The sequence below is a fragment of the Gekko japonicus genome, unplaced genomic scaffold (assembly GCF_001447785.1).
Source record: "Gekko japonicus isolate JY-2015 unplaced genomic scaffold, Gekko_japonicus_V1.1 scaffold159, whole genome shotgun sequence".
Lineage (NCBI taxonomy): Eukaryota > Metazoa > Chordata > Lepidosauria > Squamata > Gekkonidae > Gekko > Gekko japonicus.
In genome coordinates, this window is record NW_015169177.1 from 395,768 (window position 1) to 422,712 (window position 26,945).

The 26,945-nt window shown below is 43.2% G+C and overlaps 1 protein-coding gene across 5 annotated transcripts in view; it reads right to left on the reverse strand.

Moving 5' to 3' along the window:
* The window catches only part of ST7 (suppression of tumorigenicity 7), a 160,871-nt gene that overhangs the window by 69,737 nt on the left and 64,189 nt on the right, over positions 1–26,945 (reverse strand). Inside the window, exon 2 of one of the 5 annotated variants that reach the window (XM_015416021.1) lies at positions 15,522–15,590. The exons of the other annotated variants lie outside the window; for them this stretch is intronic. Within the exon in view, the coding sequence (XP_015271507.1) occupies positions 15,522–15,561 (40 nt within the window). The 5' untranslated portion in view covers positions 15,562–15,590. The remainder of the gene's footprint in view (positions 1–15,521; positions 15,591–26,945) is intronic. 5 annotated transcript variants of the gene reach the window in all.

Here is a 26,945-nt window from a genome sequence, read left to right on the forward strand (position 1 = left end):
CACTTAAAAAAGCCCCAGATTTTAGTGGCATGAATTTTATTGACTACAGCTTAAGCCACAATTAAACTTGTCCATCTTTTAAAGTGCCTCTTGATTCCTTGTTTGTTTTTGTGAAATCTGACTAACAGCAGCTCCAAGTAGAGGGCTCATTATGACCTGTCATCAGTACAAAAGCATACCTTTGCCAGAGTGTCAGGATCAAAGACTACCTTTTCTGTGTATGCAATAGCCCAGGCTGAGAATTCTTATTGGCATCTCACATGGAAATTATTTCAGTACAACCTCCCCCCACCTTTAAAATGTACCAGTACGATAAAGATGGGGGGGGATCACTTGTTGATCATGAAGTCCCATCTTCCCTCCCTTTATCCTGATAAGCACCACTTCCTCTCACCTATGGCTCTGTACCCTCTATAGACAGCTATGAAACCTGAATTCCAGCCTAAGCTCAAACACTTAAGAGTCAGAAAGAAGACGTTGAAATATCCATGACCAGATCTCCAAGCATGGTTCTCCTTCATAAATAGTAGCCAGGGGAGGAACTAATTAGGAGTGATATTAGAGCAAGGGTGGAAGTGAACTCTGTCCTCCATACTGCTTGCAACACCTCAGACAGGTGCCCACTTGATATATACCCTGTTGTGGAAAACGAACTGGTACTATACAGGCATCTTGTACGTCTTCCCCAGTAGGGAAAATAGCTATTTTGGAGGGCTTTAATTAAAACCAGGGCCTTGTATAGCATCAATTTTGAGAGGGCAAGTGCACTGGAGATCCAGTCATGCATCTCCCAACATCTTGTCTGGTCTCACCCTGAAGGAACTTTCAAAAGCTTGATCCTGGGCACTTCTCTACAGATTGGAACCAATCATCTTCTCTGCTGATGAAAAGGGAAGGTAGGTTCCCCTTTAACAACCCCCCAAAGACTATGCTGGGAATCATGGGATCGACATTTACAAAAATATGTGGATGACAGCTGTAATAAGGAGGAAAATTTGGGCAAGATTCAGTGAAAAAGCTGGTTGAATCCAACTCTGTATTAAAAATAATCAAGCTGAAAGTGGGAGATGCTTAAACACTAGTCTCTCCCACCCCACTCGCTGCTTTTCTCCTGATACCGCGAAGCAAAACTACCAGGGCATTTTAGCTGCCACCCACGGGGGGTAAGAATGAGTAAGAATACTGCCAGATTTGAGTCTTTGGGGTGAGTTTTAAAGCTAAGAGACTTTCAACTGTCAACATCCCCAGCCAGCAGCAGGCCATTTAAAAATGGCACCGATACCCCACTGGGTTGAGCTGCGAGATATGGTCATTACTAAAAATGAATTACTATCAGCACTGACCACGATGAAGTCTGAAATCTTGGACACCATAACAGGCTTGCTCAAGCTGATAGGAGAGCAACTAGGGGAGATCACGAGATCACTCTCAGAGGTAAAAAAACAAAAACCCAGCAGATTGTGCAATGGAATTAGCCCTGACACTTCAAACTGAAAACAGAAAGCACCAACGAACACAAGAAAAACATGAAGAAAAACTTATGTTGCTAGAAATGGCATTAAAAGAGAAAAATCTGACATTTAGAGGGATACCACAATCCATAGAAGAAGCAAGGAATCTGGTACCGTTCATGTCCTCATGGCTAGCCTCAGAACTCAGACTGGAAACTGGGGAAGCACCATGATCATGAGAGCTTCTTGGAAAGGACTGACTAATACTGCATGATTTAAAGAACCCAGGGACGTAGTGGTAACATTTCAAGACCTTGACTACAAACAAAAACTACTAAAACTAGCAAGAGAGAAAGGTTCACTAAATTGTTAGGGCAACAAGGTTATTGTGTTATAAGACTTGTCTTCTGAGGTGTTGCAACCAAGAAAGGATCTGAAAGCCACCAGTGAGAAATGATAGCACACAACATCAATAGATTAGACAAGAGCTCCAGTTGGCCATAGAATGATAATGCTGGACACCAGGGCTCTAGTCGGGGGGGAGCTCTCAGGTACGGAGCTCCGGAAGAGAACCTCTAGGGGGCGGGGCGGTCACGTGGTGAAGCCCCGCCCCCTTCTTTACCCCGCCCTCTGCTTCGATCCTCATTCCGTTTGGGAATGAGGATGAAGCAGGAGGGTAAGTAGCCGGGCCTTCTGACACACTTCCGGTGATGTCAGGGGGTGTGGCCTTCTGTCACTTCTGGTGATGTCAGAGGGCGTGGCATATGCAAATAAGTTATGCTAATGAGTTATGCTAATGAGCTCCAGCAGCTCTTTTTCTACAACAAGACCCCTGCTGGACACTATCAAATTCCTCTCCTGGAATGCAAGGGGCCTGAACAATAAAATAAAACACAAAAGAATATTTTCCAGTCTCTACAAAGAATGCCCTGGTATACTGTTCCTGCAGGAGACAGATCTGAGAGACTCATCAATTCTGATTATTAAATCTTGTAGATACCCACAGCAATTTCAAGCCACAGGTTCATCCAAAGCCAGGGGTGTTGCAATCCTCCTTTCAAAATCAACTTGCTTTAGTCTCAAAGATACACTACAGGACATCCAAGGTAGTTATCTATTTATAAAGGGGCATCCATATGGTAACCCTAGGAACACTCTACGCCCCAAACAATAATCAGCTCAAATTCTTAGAGGAGGTCTTACATAAACTAAATCTATTTCAAGAAGGTTATGTAATTCTGGGAGGAGACCCTAACCATATAATAGACCACAATCTTGAAAGATCTCACCCCAAACTGATAAAAAATAAGCCCAAAAGCAGACGCTTGGAATTAGCTCAAATATTATCAAACTTTCATCTTGTGGATGTCACCCTCTGAAAAAGGACTATACCTACTATTCTGCTAGGCACCAGATTTACACTAGGATAGACTATATACTGGTCTCCCCTTCATTGTTGAACAGGATTTACTCAGCAAACATAGGCATACAGATGTGGTCTGATCACTCCCGTGTTGACTGTATCCTGTTCAAAGATGAAAACATTGATAAAAAATGGAGTGGTCTTTAAACGTATCTTTATTATGTAACACAAAACTGACAAAGGATCTAGAGGAAGATATAAAAAATTACTTTAAGGACAATAACACAAAGATTCTTCCCCAGAAATGATCTGGGATGCATTAAAACCGGTGCTGAGGGGTATATTCATCTCTAAAGCGTCATATCTGAAAAAACAAAGGAATAAAATCAAATTAGAATTAATGGATAGGATTAGGGCACTGGGAAAAATCCATAAGGAAAGGGATGGTAAAAAATATAGCAAAAACTATTAGCGGACTGCAGACTATTGGAATCCCTAGAAACATCCCAAATCCAAATAAATCTATATCGGAAACAAAAATACCGGCAAAATAATCCAAAATCTCTACGGCTATTAGCCTGGCATGTAAGGACAAATCTCTAGCTAAAAATAACTCGCTCCTATAAGGAGGGTAAACTACAAACTAGCACTGGAAAAAATATCAAAAGCCTTCCTGGATTACTTTACTACTCTTTTTAGATCAGAGGGATGTCCCCTACCTGCAATGGAAGACTTTTTTAGGCTACACCCTTTCACCACAAAGCTGTCGACAGAACACAAACTTTTCCTTGATAAACCTTTTACAACTATGGAAATAACTGACTGTACAGGATCAACCCACTCAACCCAGTCCACGGTTGAGAGAGAATCCTGTATTTTAGCAGTACATTAAACAACAGCCCACGAGATGGTCTAAACCCTCTCTGGTTTCAGAACAATATGCCACCAGAACCTCTACATTAGTTCCCCCCCCCAACCTGAGATTAGAGGTTCAAACTCTCAGTTGGTATCTGGAACTTAACACATTAGCAACTCTAGCTCAGAGATGCACACTTTACGCTTAATGGTAGCTTGTGGTCAGCTTAGGCACAGGAGTTTAGACTTGGAACTCAGGTACAACATCAGAGACCATTTAGAAACAAGAATAATTTTTTATTCAGTACAGAGCTTAACACAGACTACCAGAGTTTACCAAAATCACAAACCTAAGGTGATTTGCCTTAACTACACAGTAAAAGATACATATTTACCAAGTTCAGAAATATCCAACCGTCCAAGGGATTTTGAAGGCAAAATCCATCTTTGCTCGACCATGTGGTCCAATTCACAAAGCCAGTCCTTTGTCCCTCAAGGGCTGCATTTCAGGTGCAATAAAACAAGTAGAGACAGCAGGAGCAGAGAGCAAGCACACAGCAGCTCTCTCATTGGGATCAAACAATTATAGTCCAATTCCAGTCATGATCAGCCGTGGCCATTCGGCCAATCACGAGTGGACATAGGTGTGTCCAATTGTTGGTTGTCATAGCTGCAACACAGGAATGGCTAGAAGTTTGGAGACACCTCCTGCAGTCAGGTGACCCAGCTTCTAGCTACTTCATTTAGTACATGACTTGTTGCATGTGAGGCCAGAAAGTGTAGCCATGAGGTCTGGCGTTTGGCATGGAAGTGTGAAAGAATGTGGGTTTATGGCATGGCTATTTAGGCCATATGGCCCACTGTTTGGCTTATAACAGGAAATAAGGCACAGCCTGTTATCAAAAGACAGAACAGGAGAAGGCAGGAGGCTTTTCAAAATCAATATTTCTATACACTGACACAATTAAATCACTAAAAAACAACAAAACCCCTGGCCCCGACATAATGTCATCATGTTGGCAATGTCGTGCAGTGACACTCTGGTTTAAGGGCAAAACTCAATGGTTTTAGGCCAAATTTACCATAGAGTTTTGCCCTCAAACCAGAGCATCCTGTGAGATGCCCTCAAAGTGATGACATCACTTACAGCTGATGTCATCGCATCAGGATGTCATGCCTGGACGTGGCTGTTTGGGGGCGGGGTTTCCTCATCAAAAGAAGCCCTGAAAAGTGGGGGAACCCCACTGGTACCTGGGGACTGGCTACCCTAGTCTGTGGGCAAGAAAGGTTTACCTCCCAATGACTGTGAGAAATGAGTATCATTGTCCAGCATAGGTTTTAGTTCGTTAATGATGCAACCGGTTTGAGCTGATATATATGACCACCAGTAGTGTTCTACTGTTGGGACATTTGGGTCTATCTTGTAGCAGGTTATCCCTTGTTATCATAATAGCTTTTTTGTTTTCTTACTTACTGTTGTAATTCCAAGAATGCCTGTTGTACATCCTCCAGGTGAGAGTCTCTGAGGGATCGGCAACAGATGTGGCTATAGATTGTTTTGTAGATTGTTTGGTGTGTTAAAGTAAATCTTTCCAGTTCTTTTTTTGTTTTTGTTTTTATTTTGAACAAGGAAAATCCCTGCTGTGGTGTCAGAAATTTTCACAGCCACACTCTCCTAACCAAGTTTGTTTCAAGGGTGAAGCAAGTCAGCAAAACAGTTCAAAGCTAACTGTTTAAATCCTGTGAAAATACAATGCTGTGATCAAGAAGTCAGTGTGTTGAAAATTAGGCTCTAACACCCAAGCTCCATGGAGACCAAGCTATAATTATCGACAAGTGGGAAGTTGTACTTCAAGCTGCCTGTCAGATCAGCTGCATTAGCTCTTCTTAAAGCTGCTAAATGTGTTTTAAAGTGCCATGCATTGTGGCACACAGAATTATCATCAAGTCATTATCACTCACCATCAAAAGGATAAATTTTGAGTTAAGCTATACTTTATAAAAGCGGAGTTACACTTGGACATCTGTAAAATTATCACCTTTGCCCCCTAGAACTGGGCACAAGTCATACCCAGTCTGATGGGATCTTGGATTCATTTGGGTTCTGCTAGAAATGCTACCTACCACTTACCTATCTTGACTTTTCTTGGTCTTGTCCTCCTCTCCTCCATTTTCAAAACTTCATGCATCTGTCAAAATGAGTTCTACCCCACAAAAGCTTTTGCTGCAACAGAGCACAACCCTATCTAGAGTTACACCAGTCAAATCCCAAAGATTTTAGTGAACTTACACTGGAGTGATTCTGGCCAAAATTGACTATCAATGCGTTTCTTTTGGCACCACAGGACATCTTTGCATGGTCATACCGAGAATCCAGAATGGCAGGTCTACATAAATGAAAATCAATGGTCTCTTCCCATATTGTGTTATTACCAGCAAACCCCAAAACAATGCATTGCTAGGGGTCAAAGTGTGCAAAGAAAGGTCTAGTGCAGAGGTGTTGACCTCATTTGTTACGAGGGCCGGATTGGACAGAAATGTCACATTGTCAGGCCGGGCCAGGCCATGCATGCCATAAAATGTAACACAAGGTATTGGAGATATCTCTCCTTATATATAAAAGAGTTTTGGTGTGACTCCTGGACACGCTTCCATAGTCTTTGGCCTGCTCAGCTGCCACTCTCACAGTCTTCCAATCCCATGGGTGCATTGGCTCACTGCGTTGGCTTGGCCTCACCCACCGAGCCGGCGGGCAGCATTTTGCCCTCAGTCTGGAGGGAGCCAGCGAAGGGGATGGATGCTCCACTGAGAGAGCAGCAACCCCTCCATGGGGGAGAAGGAGGCAGACCTAGTGAGTGGCGGCAAGCAGGGGAAGCACTAACCTTCACTGCCCCTCGCAGTCCCTCTCCCTCGGCCGCAAGGTGATAGCTCAATGGGCTGCACCGCAGAGAAGGCTGCCCAGCACCTTTCAAAGACTCCTCCACCTTTCTTCAGCAGCAGCGCCAGGGAGGGTCTGGCCTAGAGGAAACGAGCTGTGACTCCTGGAAAGCTGGACTCTCTCCTGAGGAAGACACTTCTCTTGGCTCCTGTGTGGGACTGTGACTAACTGTCCCTTCAGTGGCTGTTGGTAGGCAACCAAACAACCAAGCTTGCTTCTGTGCTCCACTGAGAGAGCAGCAACCCCTCCATGGGGGAGAAGGAGGCAGACCTAGTGAGCGGCGGCAAGCAGGGGAAGCACAACCTTCGCTGCCCCTCTCCGCCCCTCTCCCTCGGCCGCAAGGTGATAGCTCAGTGGGCTGCACCGCAGAGAAGGCTGCCCAGCACCTTTCAAAGGCTCCTCCACCTCCCTTCAGCAGGAAAAAAATGCCAGGGAGAGTCTGGCCTAGAGGAAACGAGCTGCGACTCCTGGAAAGCTGGACTCTCTCCTGAGGAAGACACTTCTCTTGGCTCCTGTGTGGGACTGTGACAAACTGTCCCTTCAGTGGCTGTTGGTAGGCAACCAAACAACCAAGCTTGCTTCTGTGAGTAAAAAAAAAAGGACTTTCCGCATAACCCCCTCCTCCGCTTGGCAACTTTCCTGTCAGAATAAACTTAACACACCTCTCACTCCTTTTTGGCTCCACCATGACTGGCTGGCTAATGAGGTGGGCCAGTGTCCATCAAACCATTCTCTTCAACCCCATGCTGTGTGGCTGACTTCCCCTAGGGTTGCCAAACTCCAGGTGAGACCTGGAGATCTCCTGCTGTTACAATTGATCTCCAGATGACAGAGATCAGTTACCCTGGAGAACATGGCTGCTTTGGAGGGTAGACCCTGTGGCATTATCCCCTGCTGAGTCCTTCCACACACCCCCAATGCTGCCCTCCACAGGATCCACCCCCCAAATCTCAAGGTATTTCCCTAATCAGAAGTGCCAACTGTGCTTTCTCCTCACTCCCAGTTGCTAGGCAACCAGGTTCTGTCAGTAAAAGGCCCTTTCCACACCTGTTTTGGCCTTTGGGAGAAACCTCATTGAGCCTAGTCCTGATAGGGTTGCCAACTCCAGGTTGGGAAATACCTGGAGATTTGAGGGGTGAAGCCTGAAGAGGGTGAGGTTTGAGGAGGGGTGGGACCTCAGACAGGTACAATGCCATTCACCCTCCAAACCAACCATTCCCTCATGGGGAACCATTGTTGCCAGTCTCCTGGGGAGAGATGGAGATCATGCAGAATTACAACTGCTCTTCAGATGGCAGAGATCAGTTCCCCTGGAGAAAATGGTGGACTCTGTGTCATTATACCCTGCTGAAGTCGGCACAGCAAATTGGCACTGAGTGCCCAAGACCGGGGCACTCTCCTAGAGCCTCTTTCTAGAGCTCGTTGTATTTATTTCCACAACAGGCCTTATTCCTAGTAAACTTTATAAAGATGATATATAGCAGATGTGATTGGATTAGGTGTGATAACAAATGGGTGGAGATATCAGCATTGTTGTGATATGTAGAGGCATGGAGATATCAGCATTGGTAATGAAACAGGAAACCTAGGTCTCGATTTAGTACAAGAGGATTCAGTCCAGGAGGATGCAAAGAATAAATGGAAATAAGTTTGAAGAAGTGAGTAGTGACTCACAAAAGCTCATACCCTACCACAATTCTGTTAGTCTTTAAAAGTGCTACTGGGCTCTTATTCTTTCTAGGTTCTTTCTCTTATTACCAGTACCTGCTATTGTCATTTGGCTTCTGAAATCACTTCACTCTCCAAGATATGACAGATGGATTCACATTCCAGCTGTATTCGAAGAGGTGAGTAGCAACTCATGAAAGCTCATGCCCTGCCACAGATTTTGTTAGTCATTAAGGTGCTGCTGGACTCTTGCTCCCTTTCATTAATAAGGAATGCAAGCCATGCTGTTAGATCCCCCCCCAAGTGCTGGTCTTCTTAAAAGTGCCACAAGACACCATTTCCCCCCCTCTCTGGCTCTTTCACTCCCCCTCCCTCCCTCAGCCAATCGAAGGAAGGCTTTCTTTCTCTCCTCTGAAGCAGGAAATAGGAGAGACTGGCCAAAAGGAGCTGCAATGAAGCAGGAAGCAGCACAGAGTCAGTTGCTCTCGGGCCAAATAGGAGCACCTTGATGGTGAGATGAGGCCTTTGGATTGATTTGGGAGATTGCATAGGATAAAGAGAGTAAGCAAAGTCTCAAGAGTGCAGGACTCAAGAAGTTTCAAACAGATGTGTCCTCAGAAGAGAACAGATGTTACTCAGAACCTCTGGGATGGTTCACATGTCCAACTATTTCATTTCAACACTTGACAGCTTATCTGATTGTGTCCGCTGTTTCCATTTCTTCTAAACCAAATAGCTAATTGTTGTTTTATACATCACAGTAGAGTTTAATTTTGCTGACACACAAAAAGCAGAAGTTATAGTCCCCTAGGATCTTTCATATGAAGATTAAAAACCATATAGATACATTCTAAAAGACTGAGTATATTTTATATTTTTCAGCATCTTTTCTCATACTGAACTGTTTGCCAGAAGCCAACATGTGCAGATGCTTTCACAGGTGCAAGAAGTGAGGGGTTTTTTTTTGCTAATTTCCTATTGCTTCTGTCCCAACATCCAAGCAGTATTATTTTAGGAACTTACCTGATTTTCTTCCCCTGTATAAAAATGATATGTGAGGATACTGCATTGCTTAAACCAAGGACTGTTTAAAAGTCCCCCTCTGAAGCACTGACAACACTGCTAAAAAAGCAGAACCTGCGCGTGCTATTTCAGTCTTGCTGTGGCTGGACGCATGCTGTGGATTATTAGCGAAACCCCAGAGAGTCATTACCTCTTCCCTCAAGCAGGTTGATAGCAGGGTTTTTCACCTGGGAGCTTCCTTGGGTTAATTTAATAGTTTTGTCTAGGAAAACCCTTCAGAGATTGCTTTGCAAATCCCAGCCAGAAGGCTAACAGAGATTAACTTCACAATGATCTTGCTGTCTGTGATTTTAAGTACTCTGTTCTGCTGCATGTTCAGAACTGCTAATGACTTTTTTACAGGGAGAAAGTGGGAAAGAACACAGAAACACAAAATAACACATGCTTTCTCTCTAAAGATTTTTGTTTTGTTATGCAAATTTTGTAAACCCAGCAACACTTCCCCCCCCCCAGAGGAGGGTAAAACACAAAGAGCTGCATTTTTAGTGGGATCACCAGCCCATCACAAGGGCATAAAATTGACAGTTTCTGGTCCCAATACATCCCTTTGTCTATATTAGCTCTGGGGGGGAAACAGCTTGGTAAACGCCCTTTTTGTTAATTACAGCTCGGCAGCTGTCCACTAGTACTCTTTCAATCCGGACTGTTTTATAGCGCAGGACTTCAACTCTCTGCTAAATGAGTTGGTGAAAAGTATGGACAGAGAAGTGAAAGCCACTTTTTCTTAAATTACAGAATACTGGGTCAAGTAGCTGCAAACTAGCAAACGGAGACAGATATCAGCCACGTCACCGTCAGAAATGAACTTAGCATTAAGTGCCCTGGAGAGCCTTGCACTCTGCTGATCAAGATTTGCTGGTTATCCCTGGCCTGAGGGGCATCCATTTAGCACCAGGGCTTTCTCTACCCTGGCCCCAGCCTGGTGGAACATGCTCCCGCAAGAGATCAGGGCCCTGCAGGATCTTCTATCGTTCCGCAGGGCCTGTAAAATGGAGCTGTTCCGCCAGGCCTTTGGCTGAGGTGGCAGGCGTCCAGTAAAAAAGTTGGCCTCCCCTGCTGAAGATACCACTTCTACACGGCCTGGATTAAACAAATTTATAGTCCAGCGGCACCAGTATTGGAGACTGCGCAATATTTGGTGCAATCTGTTTTTAAATTTCTTGTTTAAATGTTTTAATAAACTATTTATTATTCTGTTTTTGTGATGCCGAATGGCCTAACTATTTGTTGTGATCTGCCCTGAGCCTGTTGTGGGAAGGGTGGAATATAAATTTGAAAAATAAGTAATAAATAAGTCTCTGAGCAAATCTTCATATGAAGCCACCCATCAAAATGGGGAAACACCAGTACACAAGTGACTTGCTTCTGTTGTGTCTACTTAAGCAGCCACTCTCAGATGTCAGCTGTGGTAGGAATTATAAGCTCTGAATGATCCCTGTGAGTGATAAAATGTTCTTGCCATGGGCAAGATCTTGAAATGCCTACTTTGTCCCCTGCATCAGAAGCACATCTTATTCACACTCTTGTGGAATTGGACATCTATAATATATAAAAGGCAAGTCATGCTGGCGACAACTCATCTATTCTCCCATTGGCCACTGGGGAAGCTGCCTTGGCCCATCCCGCCGACTCCTCCATTCTTACACACCCATTTTCGACACATTACACCTTGGGAGTCCCAAGAAGCCGTGGGGCATTAACAGGGAGTGAGTTGAAGTGTTAATCAGTTCAACTGTTAAACGGGGTTTGGGGGGAAAGGGAAGGCCTGGACATCTCCCTAAATTACAATTGATCTCCAGGCTATAGAGATCAGTCCCCATGGAGAAAACCTACCCCTCCCCTAAGTATTGCCAACCTCCAGGCAGCACCTGGAGATCTCCAGCTATTACAGCTGATCTCCAGATGACCAAGATCAGTTCTCCTGGAGAAAATGGCTGCTTTGGGCAGTGGACTCTATGGCATTATACCCTGTTGAGGTCCCAACCTCCAGTGAGCCCTGGAAGTCTCCAGGGAACCACTGGAATCACTACGTCTGGCTGCCAACTGATATTACTTGCTCTACATACACACGCAATCTCAAGATACAGCCTCAATGGTTTACCATCACAAGCACTTCCCTGGGAAAAAAAGACCGCTCACACCAACCCACAGCTCTGACACTCACCTGGAGCCTCTTTCCAGAGCTCATTGTATTTCTTTCCAAAATGGGCCTTACTCCTAGTCTGATATAATTTGCTTGCAAAATCCATGTGGGAGAAATCCTTTTTCAAAATCATCATTACTATTTTGCAGTTTATCGTTGCAGAAAATGCAATTTCTGTCTAGCAATCTGAAGGAGACCAATCAAACCTATGCTGCAAGAAATTGTCTTACTGATAAGAACAGTGTCAAGAGAATCAAAGAACTAATCCAGGGGCTTTTCTGTAAGAACATAAGAACATAAGAGATGCCAATGTTGGATCAGGCCAAAGGCCCATCCAGTCCAACACTCTGTGTCACAGTGGCCAGAAATACCAGTGCCATCAGGAGGTTCACCAGTGGGACCAGGACATTAGGACATTAGAAGCCCTCACATTAGAAGCCCTCACACTGTTGACCCCCCCCCAAGCACCAAGAAGACAGAGCATCACTTGCCCCAGAGCCCCTATCTATACCTTGTGGCTAATAAAGCCCTACATGGCCAGGGTCCAGCATACCTAAGGGACCGCCTTGCCCCACATAGATCCCAGAGAACACTTCGGTCAGGGTTGCTACATCGCCTCGCGATCCCGGGCCCGAAAGAGGCCAGGCTTGTGGCCACTAGGGCCAGGTCCTTCTCGGTGGCGGCTCCTATCTGGTGGAATGAGCTCCCAGAGGAGATCAGGGCCCTGCGGGACCTGTTGCAGTTCCGCAGGGCCTGCAAGACGGAGTTCTTCCGCCAGGCTTTCGAATAGGAGCCGCCGCCACCACCACTACCACCAATGGGGCCTGTTTACAGCACCGCCGTAAGTCAATGTGGCAAATAACATCAGGAGGCCACAGCAACCTCCCCTGAGATGAAAGGGTTGTGCAATAGGGAGAGAGGGTTTTAGTCACGCGGGATCCTTGGGCGTGGCCCATGTATTAAGTGATTTAAATTGTTTTATTGTTGTTTTATTGCACTGAGTGCCATACTGTTGTAAGCCGCCCTGAGCCCGCAAACGCGGGGAGGGCGGGGTATAAATAAAATAAAATAAATAAATAAATGGACCTCTGCTCCATATGCTTATCTAATTCCCTTTTGAAGCCGTCCATGCTTGTAGCCGCCACCAATTCCTGTGGCAGTGGTTATCACTCTTTGGGTGAAGAAGTACTTCTTTTTATCCGTTCTAACCCGACTCAGCAATTTCATTGAGTGCCCACAAGTTCTTGTATTGTGAGAAAGGGAGAAAAGTACCTCTTTTTCTACCTCCTCTATCTCATGCATAATCTTATAAACCTCAATCATGTCAACCCTCAGTCGTCGTTTCTCCAAGCTAAATAGCCCTAAGCGCTTTAACCTTTCCTCATAGGGAAAGTGTTCCAACCCTTTTATCATTCGAGTTGCCCTTTTCTGCACTTTTTCCAAAGCTATAATATCCTTTTTAAGGTGTGGTGACCAGAACTACACACAGTATACCAAATGAGGTTGCACCATTGATTTAGATAGGAGCATTATGATATTGGCTGATCTGTTTTCAATACCCTTCCTAATAATCCCCAGCATAGCATTGGCCTTCTTTATTGCAGTCACACACTGTCTCGACATTTTCAGTGAGTTATCTATTACAACTCCAAGATCTCTCTCTTGATCAGTCTCTGCCAGTTCAGACCCCATCAATGTGTATTTATATTTAGGATTTTTGGCTCCAATGTGCATCACCTTGCACTTGGCCCCATTGAACCCCATTTGGCATGCTGACGCCCACTTGCCCATCCTTGACAGATCCCTTTGGAGTGCCTCACAATCCTCACTGGTTTTCACCACCCTGAACAACTTTGTATCATCCGCAAATTTAGCCACTTCACTGCTTACTCCCAACTCCAAATCATTAATGAATAAGTTAAAAAGCAGTGGACCAAGTACTGATCCCTGCGGTACCCCACTGCTTACCACCCTCCACTGAGAAAATTGCCCATTTATACTCACTCTCTGTTTTCTATTAATTAGCCACTTTTTGATCCATAAAAGGACTTGTCCTTTTATCCCCTGATTTTTGAGCTTACTTAGGAGCCTTTGATGAGGAACTTTATCAAAAGCTTTCTGGAAGTCAAGGTAAACAATATCTATTGGATCCCCCTGTACAGCAACTTTATTCTGATTTTTCTTTGCCATCGATCCCCTGGCATTAGAATCACCTCCTGTATGTCTCTCCTCCCTCCAGTTTTCCAGTTGTCACATCAGTTTATTTTTTTACTCACTGCTGTAATACTATCAGGTTGTCTAAGCAAGAGTGCTGTTGTCATCCGTGATGTTAGTGGCGTCACAGCACCACCACTCCTGTTTTCCTCCCTCTTGTGTGTGTGCATGCACTATATTGATATGCTGCTAGAAGAAGGTTATGCCCTCCTCTCATCCTCCCTTATAATTTGCTGACTGGACAACAACTTTCCAGCTATGCCAGTTTTGACTTTAATGGTGTCGTGTTAAAGGTGCTGGGGTATATGGTGGCTCGCCCAAGACAGGTCCAAGGGTGACCTGTTTCACTAGGTTATTGGTCTTTCCCATTTCAGTTTACGAAGATAAATAAAAGTGGCCCTTTATTTAACCCAACCTTTGTGTCTGCCTCTTTCTTCCGACGGGGGGGGGGGAACATATTACATCCAATTAGAAAAAAGTTAACACAATCACTAGACTGAGAGCTTTGAAATACTAGACTCTGAACTTTCATTTTTAGGGATCTTCCAAGTTCTAATAATAGAAGTACTACTCCCCACACACACTTGTTACCTATTAAGGTGGTGCTTTACCATGAAATATATTGGTTCAGCAATATGGCAAGAGGTATCTCCAGATGCCGCTGTGATTTTCTCCTTAAGACAGTGGTGCAATATGAAACACTAATTAAAAAACATTGTTTCTTTCTGGGGCTGAAGCACATAGACAGTTTGTTAGGCATCACAAGACAAAAATAGCAACCACACATACTACTGGATGGAATTTACTAATGCTTGCCAACAAACCTCTCATTCCTTGTATGATGCCATTCAATTTATTTCAGTAAGGGTCTATTTTAAATCATGTCTAACTTTTCTCTCTCTGGATACTTTAAATATTATAGAGAAATTATAAAGAGAAACGCATCCATCATAGATTTACATAAAATAAGTCTGCCATGGGTGATATCCTTATGTCATCCCAAAATTCTTCTTATTTTATGTATTTTAAACATTTTACTTTAGGTTGAATCCTTTGATAAAATGAACTCAGTGGGAACTTTCCTGCCTTACCCTTCCCTCAGCAACCACCCACATACTCATAAAATCCTCTTGTAAGAGCTAGACAACCCTTGTAAACAAAATGCACTGTGGCAGGTATATGTGCAGTAAGGTGAGATAATCAAGAAAAAAACACGGTTGTCTTCTTGTGCAGATAGGATCTTGCTCCATCATGCTTCCTCCACCAGCACCAGCAGAAGGGGAAGATAATGTTACCCAAATCCCTTTCTTCAGTGCAGCTCCCCAGATAGGGTTGCCAGACCACCCCTAGTGGAGGTGGGGGTCCCCCACTGCCAGGCCCTGCCCCCAGGCCACTGATCAACTGGCAGCAGAGAGATTTACCAGTAGAAAGAAGAAGGCCTAGGCCACATTTTTGACATTGCACAGGAAGTGATGTCATCTCATCAGCAACTTCCAAGCAACATTCTGTTATTTGAGCAAAAACTCTATGGTAGAAGCTGGTTTTACTGTAGAGTTTTTGCTCAAATACCAGAGCATCACATGAAAGTCACTGGCATGATGACATCATTTCCTGTGTGATGCCGGCAATGTGGCCTCAGCCTTCTTCTTTCTACTAGTAAGTCCCACCCATCTCCCACCAGTTACCAGGAGGGACCTGATAACCCTATCTCCAGGGCACAGTATATTTTGTGCAGGGTTCCCTGAACATCTGTAGAGGATTTTTGGAGTACAGAGGGGAAAGATCTGACATATGAATTGCTTGTACTTGTGTTGCTGTAGGATCCAACCCTCTTTCTTTCCATCATCCAAGTCCACACAGCTGTTCAACAACAACCTAAAACAGGAAAACATAGCTAAAATCATAAAGCTGTAAGTACAATAGTTAAATAGAATTCTCTGTTATCAGTTATTGGTTACATTGAATGTCCTTTGAATAGACTGTTTACCTGTCATCTGAACCCCAACCGTGTGGGTCCAAAAAGCCTGTCCTAGTTCCATGGAGTTCTATAAACTATGCAATACTACTGAGAAAGCCCTATTTACCACTTTTTTGTATCTTATATCCTTTCTGATTAAAATATATATAAAATACATTGTTTTTGTGTACAAGAACATAAATAAAAACGGCAATGTCGAAATACAAACAAAAATAGTAATATTTTTCCAGTGTACTGCTTTCTATTATATAATAGACGTATAGGGATTTTTTTTAAAAAAAACCTCTATACTCACCTACAGAGTCTTTCTTAGAAAGTATCACTTCAGTGTTGGGCAGGAAATGGAGAAACAACCTAGAATCCTGTGTGGAGTGTGTGTGCGTAGAATATTCTTGAATATTCAAGAATCAGAATTAGGATGGTTATGATGTAACCAGTGTTCCCTCTAAGCTGAATTAGTGTGAGCTAGCTCACAGTTTTTTAGCTTCCAGCTCACACATTTTTGTGTTAGCTTAGGAAGCATGGCTCCAGAGCAAACTAATTTATGCAGTAGTCAAATCGCTTGTTCACAATATTAATGCCAGTAGCTCACAAAGTAGAATTTTTGCTCACAAGACTCCACAGTTTAGTGGGAGCATTGGATGTAACATGGGAAAACAAAATGTACAGGCTTCTGGGAAGCCTCTCAGGCAGTGAAGCTGCTTCACAGTTATAGTTACCAAGGGAATGGTTCTTTCTCTGAGGCACTCAATGAGTCTATCTAATATTTATATGAGATTGAATAATTCAAAATATGTCATTACTGACTGGTCAGCTAGTAGACAATCTAGCCATTCTCACCAGGTCTTGAGTTGGAGACTTGAGACATAGCAAACTTTAGTTGGCTGAAGGGTTTGGCTAGAAAGAGTAAAAGGTCTTGAGTACAGAACAATTGTGGGGAGCTGGCAGATGGAGGCAACAAAAGGAGCTGAAGAGGAGGACAGTGGAGGAAGGGCTATCTGGAGGAAAGAATCCTGTGGTGTGGTAAAGGAGCGCTTTATTTTTAAAAAATATTTACTCACCACCTTTCTATCTTATAGGAACTCAAGGCAGCTTACCATGTAAATAATAAAAATAAACACAGTAAAATACATATAATACATAAAAAACCACTTCCTGTAGGATTGGGGTCACATGATCCCAGTAATTGGCTCCAGCCAGCAGCATTCTACACGAGCTGCAGCCTCCAAACAATCTTCAAGGGTAGCCCCAAGCAGAGCACATTGCAATAGTCCAGTCTAGATATAACTAATGATTTTGGTGTCCTTATTCAAGCATCTTCAATGAGCTTGCCCCATTCACCACAGGCAAATCATGTATTTATTTTAATTTTTTTAAATTATAAATATAAAAGGAAATAAAGAAATATATATAAAAAATTTTCCTATCATAGCATTTGTAATTATAACTGCATCAAAGAAGGAGAAAAGAAAACAGAATAAATTTTAAACCTATGTCAGGGGCCTATATACCTTTGGGACTGCCTCTCCCGATATGTCCCCCAAAGGGCATTAAGATCTGCAGATAAGAATTTTCTGGTGGTCCCCAGCCCCAAAGATATCTAGCTGGCCTCAACAAGGGTCAGGGCCTTTCCTGCCCTGGCCCCAGCCTGGTGGAACTCTCTGCCGAATAACAACCATGCCCTGCCCGACTTATTAAAGTTTCACAGGGCATGTAAGGCAGAGATGTTCCACCAGGCCTTTGGTTGAGGCCAGCAACAGTTCCTTACATCTGCCTGGCACCCCCTCCCCTCGTGACCAAATGCTAGTACTGCCATCTTGTCTTAAAATGTTTTCAATGTTTAAATGTCTCTGAATGTTTTTAATACTGGGATTTTTTAATGATTTTAATTGATTTTATAATGTATTGAATTAAGAAGAAGAGAAGAGATTGGATTTATATCCCATCCTTCACTATGAAAAGGTGTCTCAGAGTGGCTTACAAACTCCTTTCCCTTCCCCTCCCCACAACAGACACCCTGTGAGGTAGGTGGGGCTGAGAGAGCTCTGACAGAAACTGCTCTTTTTAAAGAACAGCTCTTATCAAAACTACGGCTTCCCTAAGGTCATCCAGCCAGGTGCAAGTGGGGGAGTGGGGAATCAAACCCGGTTCTCCCAGATTAGAGTCCACGCACTTAAACACTACACCAAACTGGCTCTTAATAGGTATAAACCGCCCTGAGCCCCGCACAAGCAGGAAAGGGTGGTTAAGAAATCCAATTTAATTAAAAAATAAATAAATAAAACATATTCCAATTATCCATAAACAATATATAAAAAGAAAAAATCCACAATTGTGGTAAGTTAGAAATGTTTTACCAAATGTCAAACAATATTAATTAAATGGTGATTCCACAATACTAAATACTTAATATTAGCATAAATCATAAATATATAATGCCCAATAACTTTTTAAAAATAGCTTAAAATAGAATAAAGTCAATATAAGATAATTGTTATATAATGAATATTAAATAAACACCCTCTTTTCACACTTTCACACTTTTCCAGACACCAGACATTTCAATATGGCATACCCCCCCGAAGAGCAGGAAAATCTCCTGGTGATCCCTATTCTGAAAGATATCCGTCTGTCCTTGAACAGAGCCATTGGCCTGGTGGAATTCTCTGCCTAGTGACATCCATGCCCTCTGGGACTTAGTACAGTTCCACAGGGCCTGCAAGAAAGAGACGTTCCACCAGGCCTATGGGTTTGTTTGTTTTTTTGAAACCCCCGAAGGGATATTTTTATTATTTTTTCATAAGACTATATAACTACTATAAGGAGGGGGACTACACCTATGGATAAAGGAAAGAACATAAGAACATAAGAGACGCCAAAGGCCCATCCAGTCCAACACTCTGTGTCACAGTGGCCAGAAATACCAGGTGCCATCAGAAGTCCACCAGTGGGGCCAGGACATAAGAAGCCCTCCCACTGTTGACCCCCCCCAGGCACCAAGAAGACAGAGCATCCCTTGCCCCAGAGCCCCTATCTATACCTTGTGGCTAATAGCCACTGATGGACTCTGATGGACCTCTGATGGACCTCTGAAAGAAACCCACACTAACTAAAAACCCAAGAGAAGGAGATCATATCCGTGTTAAACTAAATGATAGTAATTAAAGTGTTAGTAAAACAATATACTTGTAAAGTTCTTGTTTTTCACAGCTTCTATGTTAGTATGTTAGTTATTATGAGAGAACTTAATGAGCATCTTCTGGTTTTGTAAAGTCCTTGCAACTGTTACAATGACAATTCTGGTGGCCGCGCATGCGCAAAGATCTTTCAGCGTTTGTAAAAACTTGCCAAATCTGCGCAACCTCGGGGGGGGGGGGGGCCGGGCCGGTTGCAACCTCTGCCCACGCCTACCTGGCCCATGGATTTTATAACTGATCTACCGCCTAGCAAGAATAAGACTGTTATTTGGGTAGTTGTTGATTTATTTTCTAAACAAGCACACTTTATCCCATTCCCGTCGGTACCGACGGCCAAAGCGTTGGCCAAAGCGTTTCTCTCAAACATTGTACGCCTCCACATGCTGCCGACCAAGGTGGTCTCTGACAGAGGGACACAATTTGTTTCAAGATTTTGGAAGGAACTCATGAGTATTATGGGGGTGGAAAGGGGGCTGAGCAGCGCCTATCACCCGGAAACCGACAGGCAAACGGAGAGAGTTGACCAAACATTGGAACAATATCTCCGTTGCTTTACTATCAACAAGACGATTGGTGTGATCTTTTGCCTCTAGCTGAATACTATTATAACAACACGCGTCATACCTCCATTGGGATGTCTCCCTTTAAAGCCATTTATGGATATGACAGTCCCCCCATGCCTTTCTTGGAGGGGGAACAAGTTATGGGACTGGAGATGCTAGTTCATGGTGTAAGACTCTGCAAGAGGCTTGGCCAGTACTCTGTAAAACTTTGAATGCAGCCAAGGCTGCCTATAAGAAACAGGCCGATAGGGGTAGGGTGGAGGGTTGGGCTCTACGGCCTGGAGATTTGGTGTATGTGTCTACAAAGAACATTAAACTGTTGCGCCCCAGCCGTAAACTAGGCTGGAAATACATTGGACCCTTCAAGGTGTGCAGGGTCATCAATGAGGTGGCTGCTGATGTTGAACTGCCTAAGAACTTGAGATCTTTACATTCTGTGTTTCATTTTAGCCTTCTGAAGAAAGACAATGGGTCTTGCCAGTGGCGTGAGGACCGCTCCCCTCCTTCTCCGATCTTGGTGGAGGGGGAATCCCATTTCAAGATTTCAAAGATCTTGGACTCTAAGCTGAAATGTGGCAAATTGTATTACTTGAATGAATGGAAAGACTTTGGGCCCCAGCACCTCGAATGGGTGGAAGTAGGGGATATTCGGGCCCCTAACATGCTCAGAAAATTTCATAGAGAGTTCCCGGGGAAACCGGGAGGTCTCCCGCCCTGACCGGGAGGTGGGTGGTGAATGAATTTTCGAGGGGGCAGTATGTCAGCAAGCTGCCAATATGTCTTTTCCGTGCATATGAGATGTGTCTAACCCCCCCTCTGCCTTTCCCTAACTGGCTTGGACTCTTGTGCGCATGTTCCCCCCTCACCCTCAAGCGCTCATCATCAACTACATTCCTTTCCATGTACGCTAGCGTTGCTTTGAAGGAACCTTATCAGCCAAGGCTACAGGTGGTTCGCGTTTGGAGGCTTTTGCTTAGTCTATAATGAACAGTAGTGTGAGAATAGAAGAATTGTTTAATCAGCTATAACCGTTGCTTTCTCAAGGTTTGAAAGCGAGATGAGCCCTCAAGGCGGGCGCGGGAACCATATCTATTGGGCCATGTTATTTTGAACTTGCTTTATTATACCAGCCTCAAGCCCTTTGTGTTATTCTGAACAGAACATCTGTTCTAAGTACTTCATGGCTTCAATAAAATAAAAAATATACACAAGGGGGACCAGCAATTCAAAGTAGTACAACAATAATAATAAGAAATTGCTGTAAGGTTCACAAATCACAATGAATAGACAATAACAACTTGTACAAAAATGACGCTTGATGATGTTTATAATTTCTATGTTTTCAGAACACAGGACATCAAATACGGAAGGTGAGCGATACGAACATCTCGAGTGGTTGTTCGTTTCGAGACAACTCTTTTTCAACCAAAATTCAGTTCTCTGGTTGTCTTATTGTGTTTAGCTGTGATATCAATCTTATCCAACATCCGTTTCAAAAGCACATGGGCTAACAAGTTTTAACAGCACAAAGGCTAAAAAATTTTAAATTCGGACAACAAGTCTAGTTGTCCTTCCGTATTCAATAAAATAAAACCTTCCTGCAAGAGTGTATTTCGTTGTTTGCTGTGAGTCTGACACTTTGCCATTTTTAAAGCAATTGTATCTTACATTTTGCTATTACTGTCGTCCACAGACCCATGGTATACCTGGAGCTAGGGTGTCCCCTCACTTGTAAGTGCTGCCCCTATTCCATATACTACAAGCTCATTTTTTCCTGTATAAAAAGCACACTTATATAATTGAAATGAAAAAGAAGTCATAGGAGCACCACACTGTGATGTTTAGAAATCAATGCCATGTTTTCTAGTAGGCATCACATATCACAGTCTGGAGCAGTTCACTCTCTTGCTGTTCACAATTGGGACCCTGAGCTGCCGGAACCAAAGTTTGTTATAGGAAAGCCAGACTTTGCCTCGAACCCTTCTCTGTATTTGCATGGAAATATACAAAATATTTTACACATATGAACTGGTATTCTGTCTGTTGATTTTAATTTAAAAAAAAAACCAGTAAAAAACAAAAACCCTACAATTGATGCTGCAGTGAGATTCTGTATCTTTAAAACAGATTTAGAAACAGATGCTGATGTAGTCTTGAAATAAAGCTTCCCCCAGACTACATCAACAGTAAAACCCTAAGTAAAGGCTTAAGTGGGGCAAAGTTATATAAGCTTGACATAGAAAGCTACAGTCGCACAAATCTTTAGAGCTATTCCTTCCAGTCCCTTGTATGTGTACAGCATGAGGAATGTTCTACATAATTTTCTAGTTTCCTCTGAAGTAACAGTAGTACTGCATGCCTAAACTCCAGCAAGAATTATAGCACAATGGAAAGGCTCCTGAGATAAGGTAGGGACTAGAAGAAATCAGCAGTACCATCTGTTTCTGCACATGCACACTGAAATTAGCAAAAGTGTAGATGTGGCCTATTACTATTACTACAATATACCTAATAAAAATAATGACCAACTGAGAGAATAATCAATATTTTTGCATTATTTTGTGCTTTCAAGGAAACCATAAAGTTAACGTGTTCTGTATTAATTATAATGTACTTGTACTTTTTACTGGCTGGCTAATGGCCAATGGCTTTCACTTAGCAATATAGCAAGGATGGGGTAAACTGCAAATAACACTTGACAAAATTTGCAGTGAAAGCTTATGATTGTTTAGTCAGACGTAAGTCCCACTTTCTTCAATGAGGCAAGTGGTACAGAATTATAACCTCATTTCCCTTTTTCTTTAGATCACAAATTACTATCATTGTGGGCATTTTTGTTGATTAGTAACTCCTATGGACTCAAATAACAACAACCACCCTTATTATTGTTTTTAACAATAGTGAAGGATGTAGTGAAGGATAATAGGGAAATGGCTGAGAAGCTGAATGCATTTTTTTTCACTGTGGAAGATGAGAAATGCTTGCCCACTCCAGAACCACTGATTTTGGGAGGGGTGTTGAAAAAATTGAGTCAGATTGAGGTGATGAGAGAGGAGGTCCTACGACTGATAGACAACTTTAAAACTGATAAATCACCAGGCCTGGATGGCATACATCCGAGAGTTCTGAAAGAACTCAAATGTGAACTTGTGGATCTCCTGACAAAAATATGTAATCTTTCATTAAAATCTGCCTCCATTCCTGAGGACTGGAAGGTAGCTAATGTCACTCCCATCTTTAAAAAAGGTTCAAGAGGAGATCCGGGAAATTACAGGCCAGTCAGTCTGACATCGATACCGGGTAAATTGGTGGAAACTGTTTATAAGGAAAGAATTAGTAGGCACATTGATGAACAAAAACTATTGAGGCAGACTCAGCATGGATTCTGTAAGGGAAGATCTTGTCTCACTAACCTGTTAGTGTTCTTTGAGGAAGTGAACAAACATGTGGACAAGGGGGATCCAATAGATATTGTTTACCTTGACTCCCAGAAAGCTTTTGATAAAGTTCCTCATCAAAGGCTCCTAAGTAAGCTCAAAAATCAGGGGATAAAAGGACAAGTCCTTTTGTGGATCAAAAACTGGCTAATTAATAGGAAACAGAGAGTGAGTATAAATGGGCAATTTTCTCAGTGGGGGGTGGTAAGCAGTGGGGTACCACAGGGATCAGTACTCGGTTCGATGCTTTTTAACTTGTTCATTAATGATTTGCAGTTGAGAGTAAGCAGTGAAGTGGCTAAATTTGCGGATGATACAAAGTTGTTCAGGGTGGTGAAAACCAGTGAGGATTGTGAGGCACTCCAAAGGGATCTGTCAAAGATGGGCGAGTGGGCGTCAACATGGCAAAGTGCAAGGTGATGCACATTGGATCAAGAGAGAGATCTTGGAGTTGTAGTAGATAACTCACTGAAGATGTCGAGACAGTGTGTGACTGCAATAAAGAAGGCCAATGCTATGCTGGGGATTATTAGGAAGGGTATTGTAAACAGATCAGCCAATATCATAATGCCGCTATATAAATCAATGGTGCGACCTCATTTGGAATACTGTGTGCAGTTCTGGTCACCACACCTTAAAAAGGATATTATAGCTTTGGAAAAAGTGCAGAAAAGGGCAACTCGAATGATAAAAGGGTTGGAACACTTTCCCTATGAGGAAAGGTTAAAACGCTTGGGGCTCTTTAGCTTGGAGAAACGATGGCTGAGGGGTGACATGACCGAGGTTTATAAGAATATGGATGGGATAGAGCAGGTAGAGAAAGAAGTACTTTTCTCCCTTTCCCACAATACAAGAACTCGTGGGCACTCCATGAAATTGCTGAGCGGTCGGGTTAGAACCGATAAAAGGAAGTACTTCTTCATCCAAAGAGTGATTAACACATGGAATTCACTGCCACAGGTAGTGGTGGCAGCTACAAGCATGGAATTGGATAACCATATGAAGCAGAGATCCATCAGTGGCAATTAGCCACAAGGTATAGATAGGGACTCCGGGGCAAGTGATGCTCTGTATTCTTGATGCTTGTGGGGGGGGGGTCAACAGTGGGAGGGCTTCTAGTGTCTTGGCCCCAATGATGGACCTCCTGATGGCACCTGGTATTTTTGGCCACTGTGTGACAGAGTGTTGGACTGGATGGGCCATTGGCCTGATCCAAAACTGGCTTCTCTTATGTTCTTAACACAGCACCATCTGTACCTTACCGAGGTACATAGGGAAAAGCAGATATGTCTCTGGCCTCCCATGGAACTTAAAGTCTGAAAAATCAATATGCAAATTTATCTGAAAAAAATTGGAAGAAGGGCAGCATATATCTGCATCAATTAATGTTGTATAAAGTATTTTTCTTCTGCTAGACATAGACTATAGACTGGGACAAAAAGACTGGCACGACAGCACTGTAGTTCTAGCCATACCACTTCACAGCTACCTGTACTTTCATATGGACCAGTAACCATTGGGTGAGACGCACTAGCAAAACTAAAAATCTTAGGATGAGGAATTCTACAATCACTATATCTTATTTTGAAGGGTTGGTCCCCATGCAGACAGTGGCACAGGTGAAAGCTGGGCCATGCCATGCCAATGCTTTTCCTTCCTTGCTGGTCTGGGAATGGCTGGGCAGGCAGGGTGCCACTGTGGAAGAACAGGTTGGGTGCCACTGTGTCCAAGCTTCTTTTTGCCAGCCGCACCGTAGGAGTGGAGGCTCATGGCAACAGCCCACCAAGATTTTTCCTTATAAAAATCCACTCTGACCCTTCCTTGTATGCACAAAAATCCAACTTCCCCTTAAACATTTTTATAAAATACTTGAAGCTACTCTTAAGAGCTGCAATGGGAAAAAATGTTCCAGAGCATGCCCTGGAAAATGAAGCCACATTCACAGAGGCCTCACAACTCCATAAAAGTTACATCTGTCCTTCTCCCATGCGAACTTCCATATCCATGATCACCTGATTAATTTGTTAACATTTGCAAAGATCAGCTCTTCTTCCATGGGTAAAAAAAAATGGTATAAACTGGCCCCCAAAACGCAGCTGAAAAGTAGATGACAAATTCCCCTTTCCTTGCCATAAGCCACATTATATCAATTGAGAAAAGAAACAAAACACTACACCACCAAGGAGTCTAAGGGAACCTACTGTACATATGTCTTGAATTAATGCTACGGGCATAATTGCATTGGCTGTGCTCATTTGTTTGCTAGTTCTTTTTCTGGGGAAAAACAAAGATGCAAATTAAATGGAAATGCCTGATTTTCACAGTGGCTGAGAACAGCATTAACAGCACATGGCAGAGCACAGCTGGTATTCAGGCTCACTGCTACCACCCCAGCAGAATGACTATCAATATTAAGTGCCAGCCAGACACAAAACAAAAACCCCACCATCCAACAATCATTCTTAATGTTCCCCCTGAATCGGCGGTTCCACTCTTTTAAATTCAGATACTAATTTAGTCTGAAGCAATATACAGTGTGGATCCATATTGTGCAAGAGTCTATGGGGTTGGGTTTGTGCCAGTCATTTGCGGCACAGATTGCCAAGAAAGGATTGTTCCCAATTTGCAATAAGGGGGCCATCTGGGAAGAGCAGGAGAAATGCTAGGAAATGTAATTGGGGCTTTCAGTTAAATAAGTAGGACAACTGAAGCTTGCAAGGCCTGTGTAAAATGGGGGGGGATGGATGTCATAAAATGGGCAGAGGGGAACAAAGTACAATAGATATATCCTGGCCAATTTTTAATAGGTTCATATTTATTACAATATTCATAACCTGCTTTTCCTACGTAGACTAGTAGCTGCATTCAAATAAAAAACAATCATCTATGGGGCATCATTGTTTCAACTTTTCTATTCTCTTTAAAGCCTTGCCCTGAACAGAACGTATCTTATATTCTCCTGGACAATGGATTTGGATTGCCAGGCCTCTTTGTATAAAGTATCAACATCAAAAAGCCTTGGCTAGTGTTGCCACAGAAAAGTTATTTTTAATAAACATCCCAGCCTTCATATACACATAATGCTCATAGAGAAAGAGATCCATGTTCTCATGTTGCTCTTGTTAATTTCAATAGGCATTGTGCAAAAGAATCCTGATAACAGGAGGAGGAGGAGGAGGAGGAGGAGACTGGATTTATACCCTGCCCTTCACTACCCGAAGGAGTCTCAGAGTGGCTTACAATCTCCTTTCCCTTCCCCTCCCCATAACAGACACCCTGTGAGGTAGGTGGGGCTAAGAGAGCTCTTTCGAGAACTGCTCCTGAGAGAACAGCTCTGAGAGAACTTATGACTGATTAAAGGTCATGCCAGCAGCTGCATGTGGAGGACTGGGGAATTCAAACCCACTTCTCCCAGATTAGAACCCGTGCTCCTAACCACTACACCAAACTAGCTCTCAATATGCTCACAAAATTTGTTGCAACTTCCATTAGTCCTTTTGCTTCATTCTTCATTCAAACACACCCTTTTTGTTAACCTTGGAAGCATAATTTTGATTAAGAACCAAATAGGTCACATTCAACCATTATTTTGGTACAATACTATCTGGTTTCATTTTCTGGGGCACTGGGATGGTCGGAGGGGTCATGAGAGGAGAGAGTCTCACAGGAGATACATGCCTAACAAGACTCAGAATCCTTAGCCCATATTAAGCAGGATCATGCCAGCTGGGAAAATGCTGTGCACAGACATGCCAATCATTGCACTGACTCAGGGCCTTTCTCAAACATGGGATACATTTGCCTGAGTTATTTTGTTATATGGGGTCGAGCCATTCCATTTTTTTGTAGTCAGGCAGGAACAAAATGTTGCTGATGGAAACAGAGACAGAGACCCAGTCTTCCCCCCCACCCACGTTAGACAGTTTGCCTGCCTCACAGATGGGAAGGATATGAGTTTCTTTCCTGGACCACCAGAGTAAAGAAATAGCAAACACACAGAGCAGTGACAGAAATCAGTGATGATAAGTGGGAGTCCCACAAGGACTTAAAGGGGG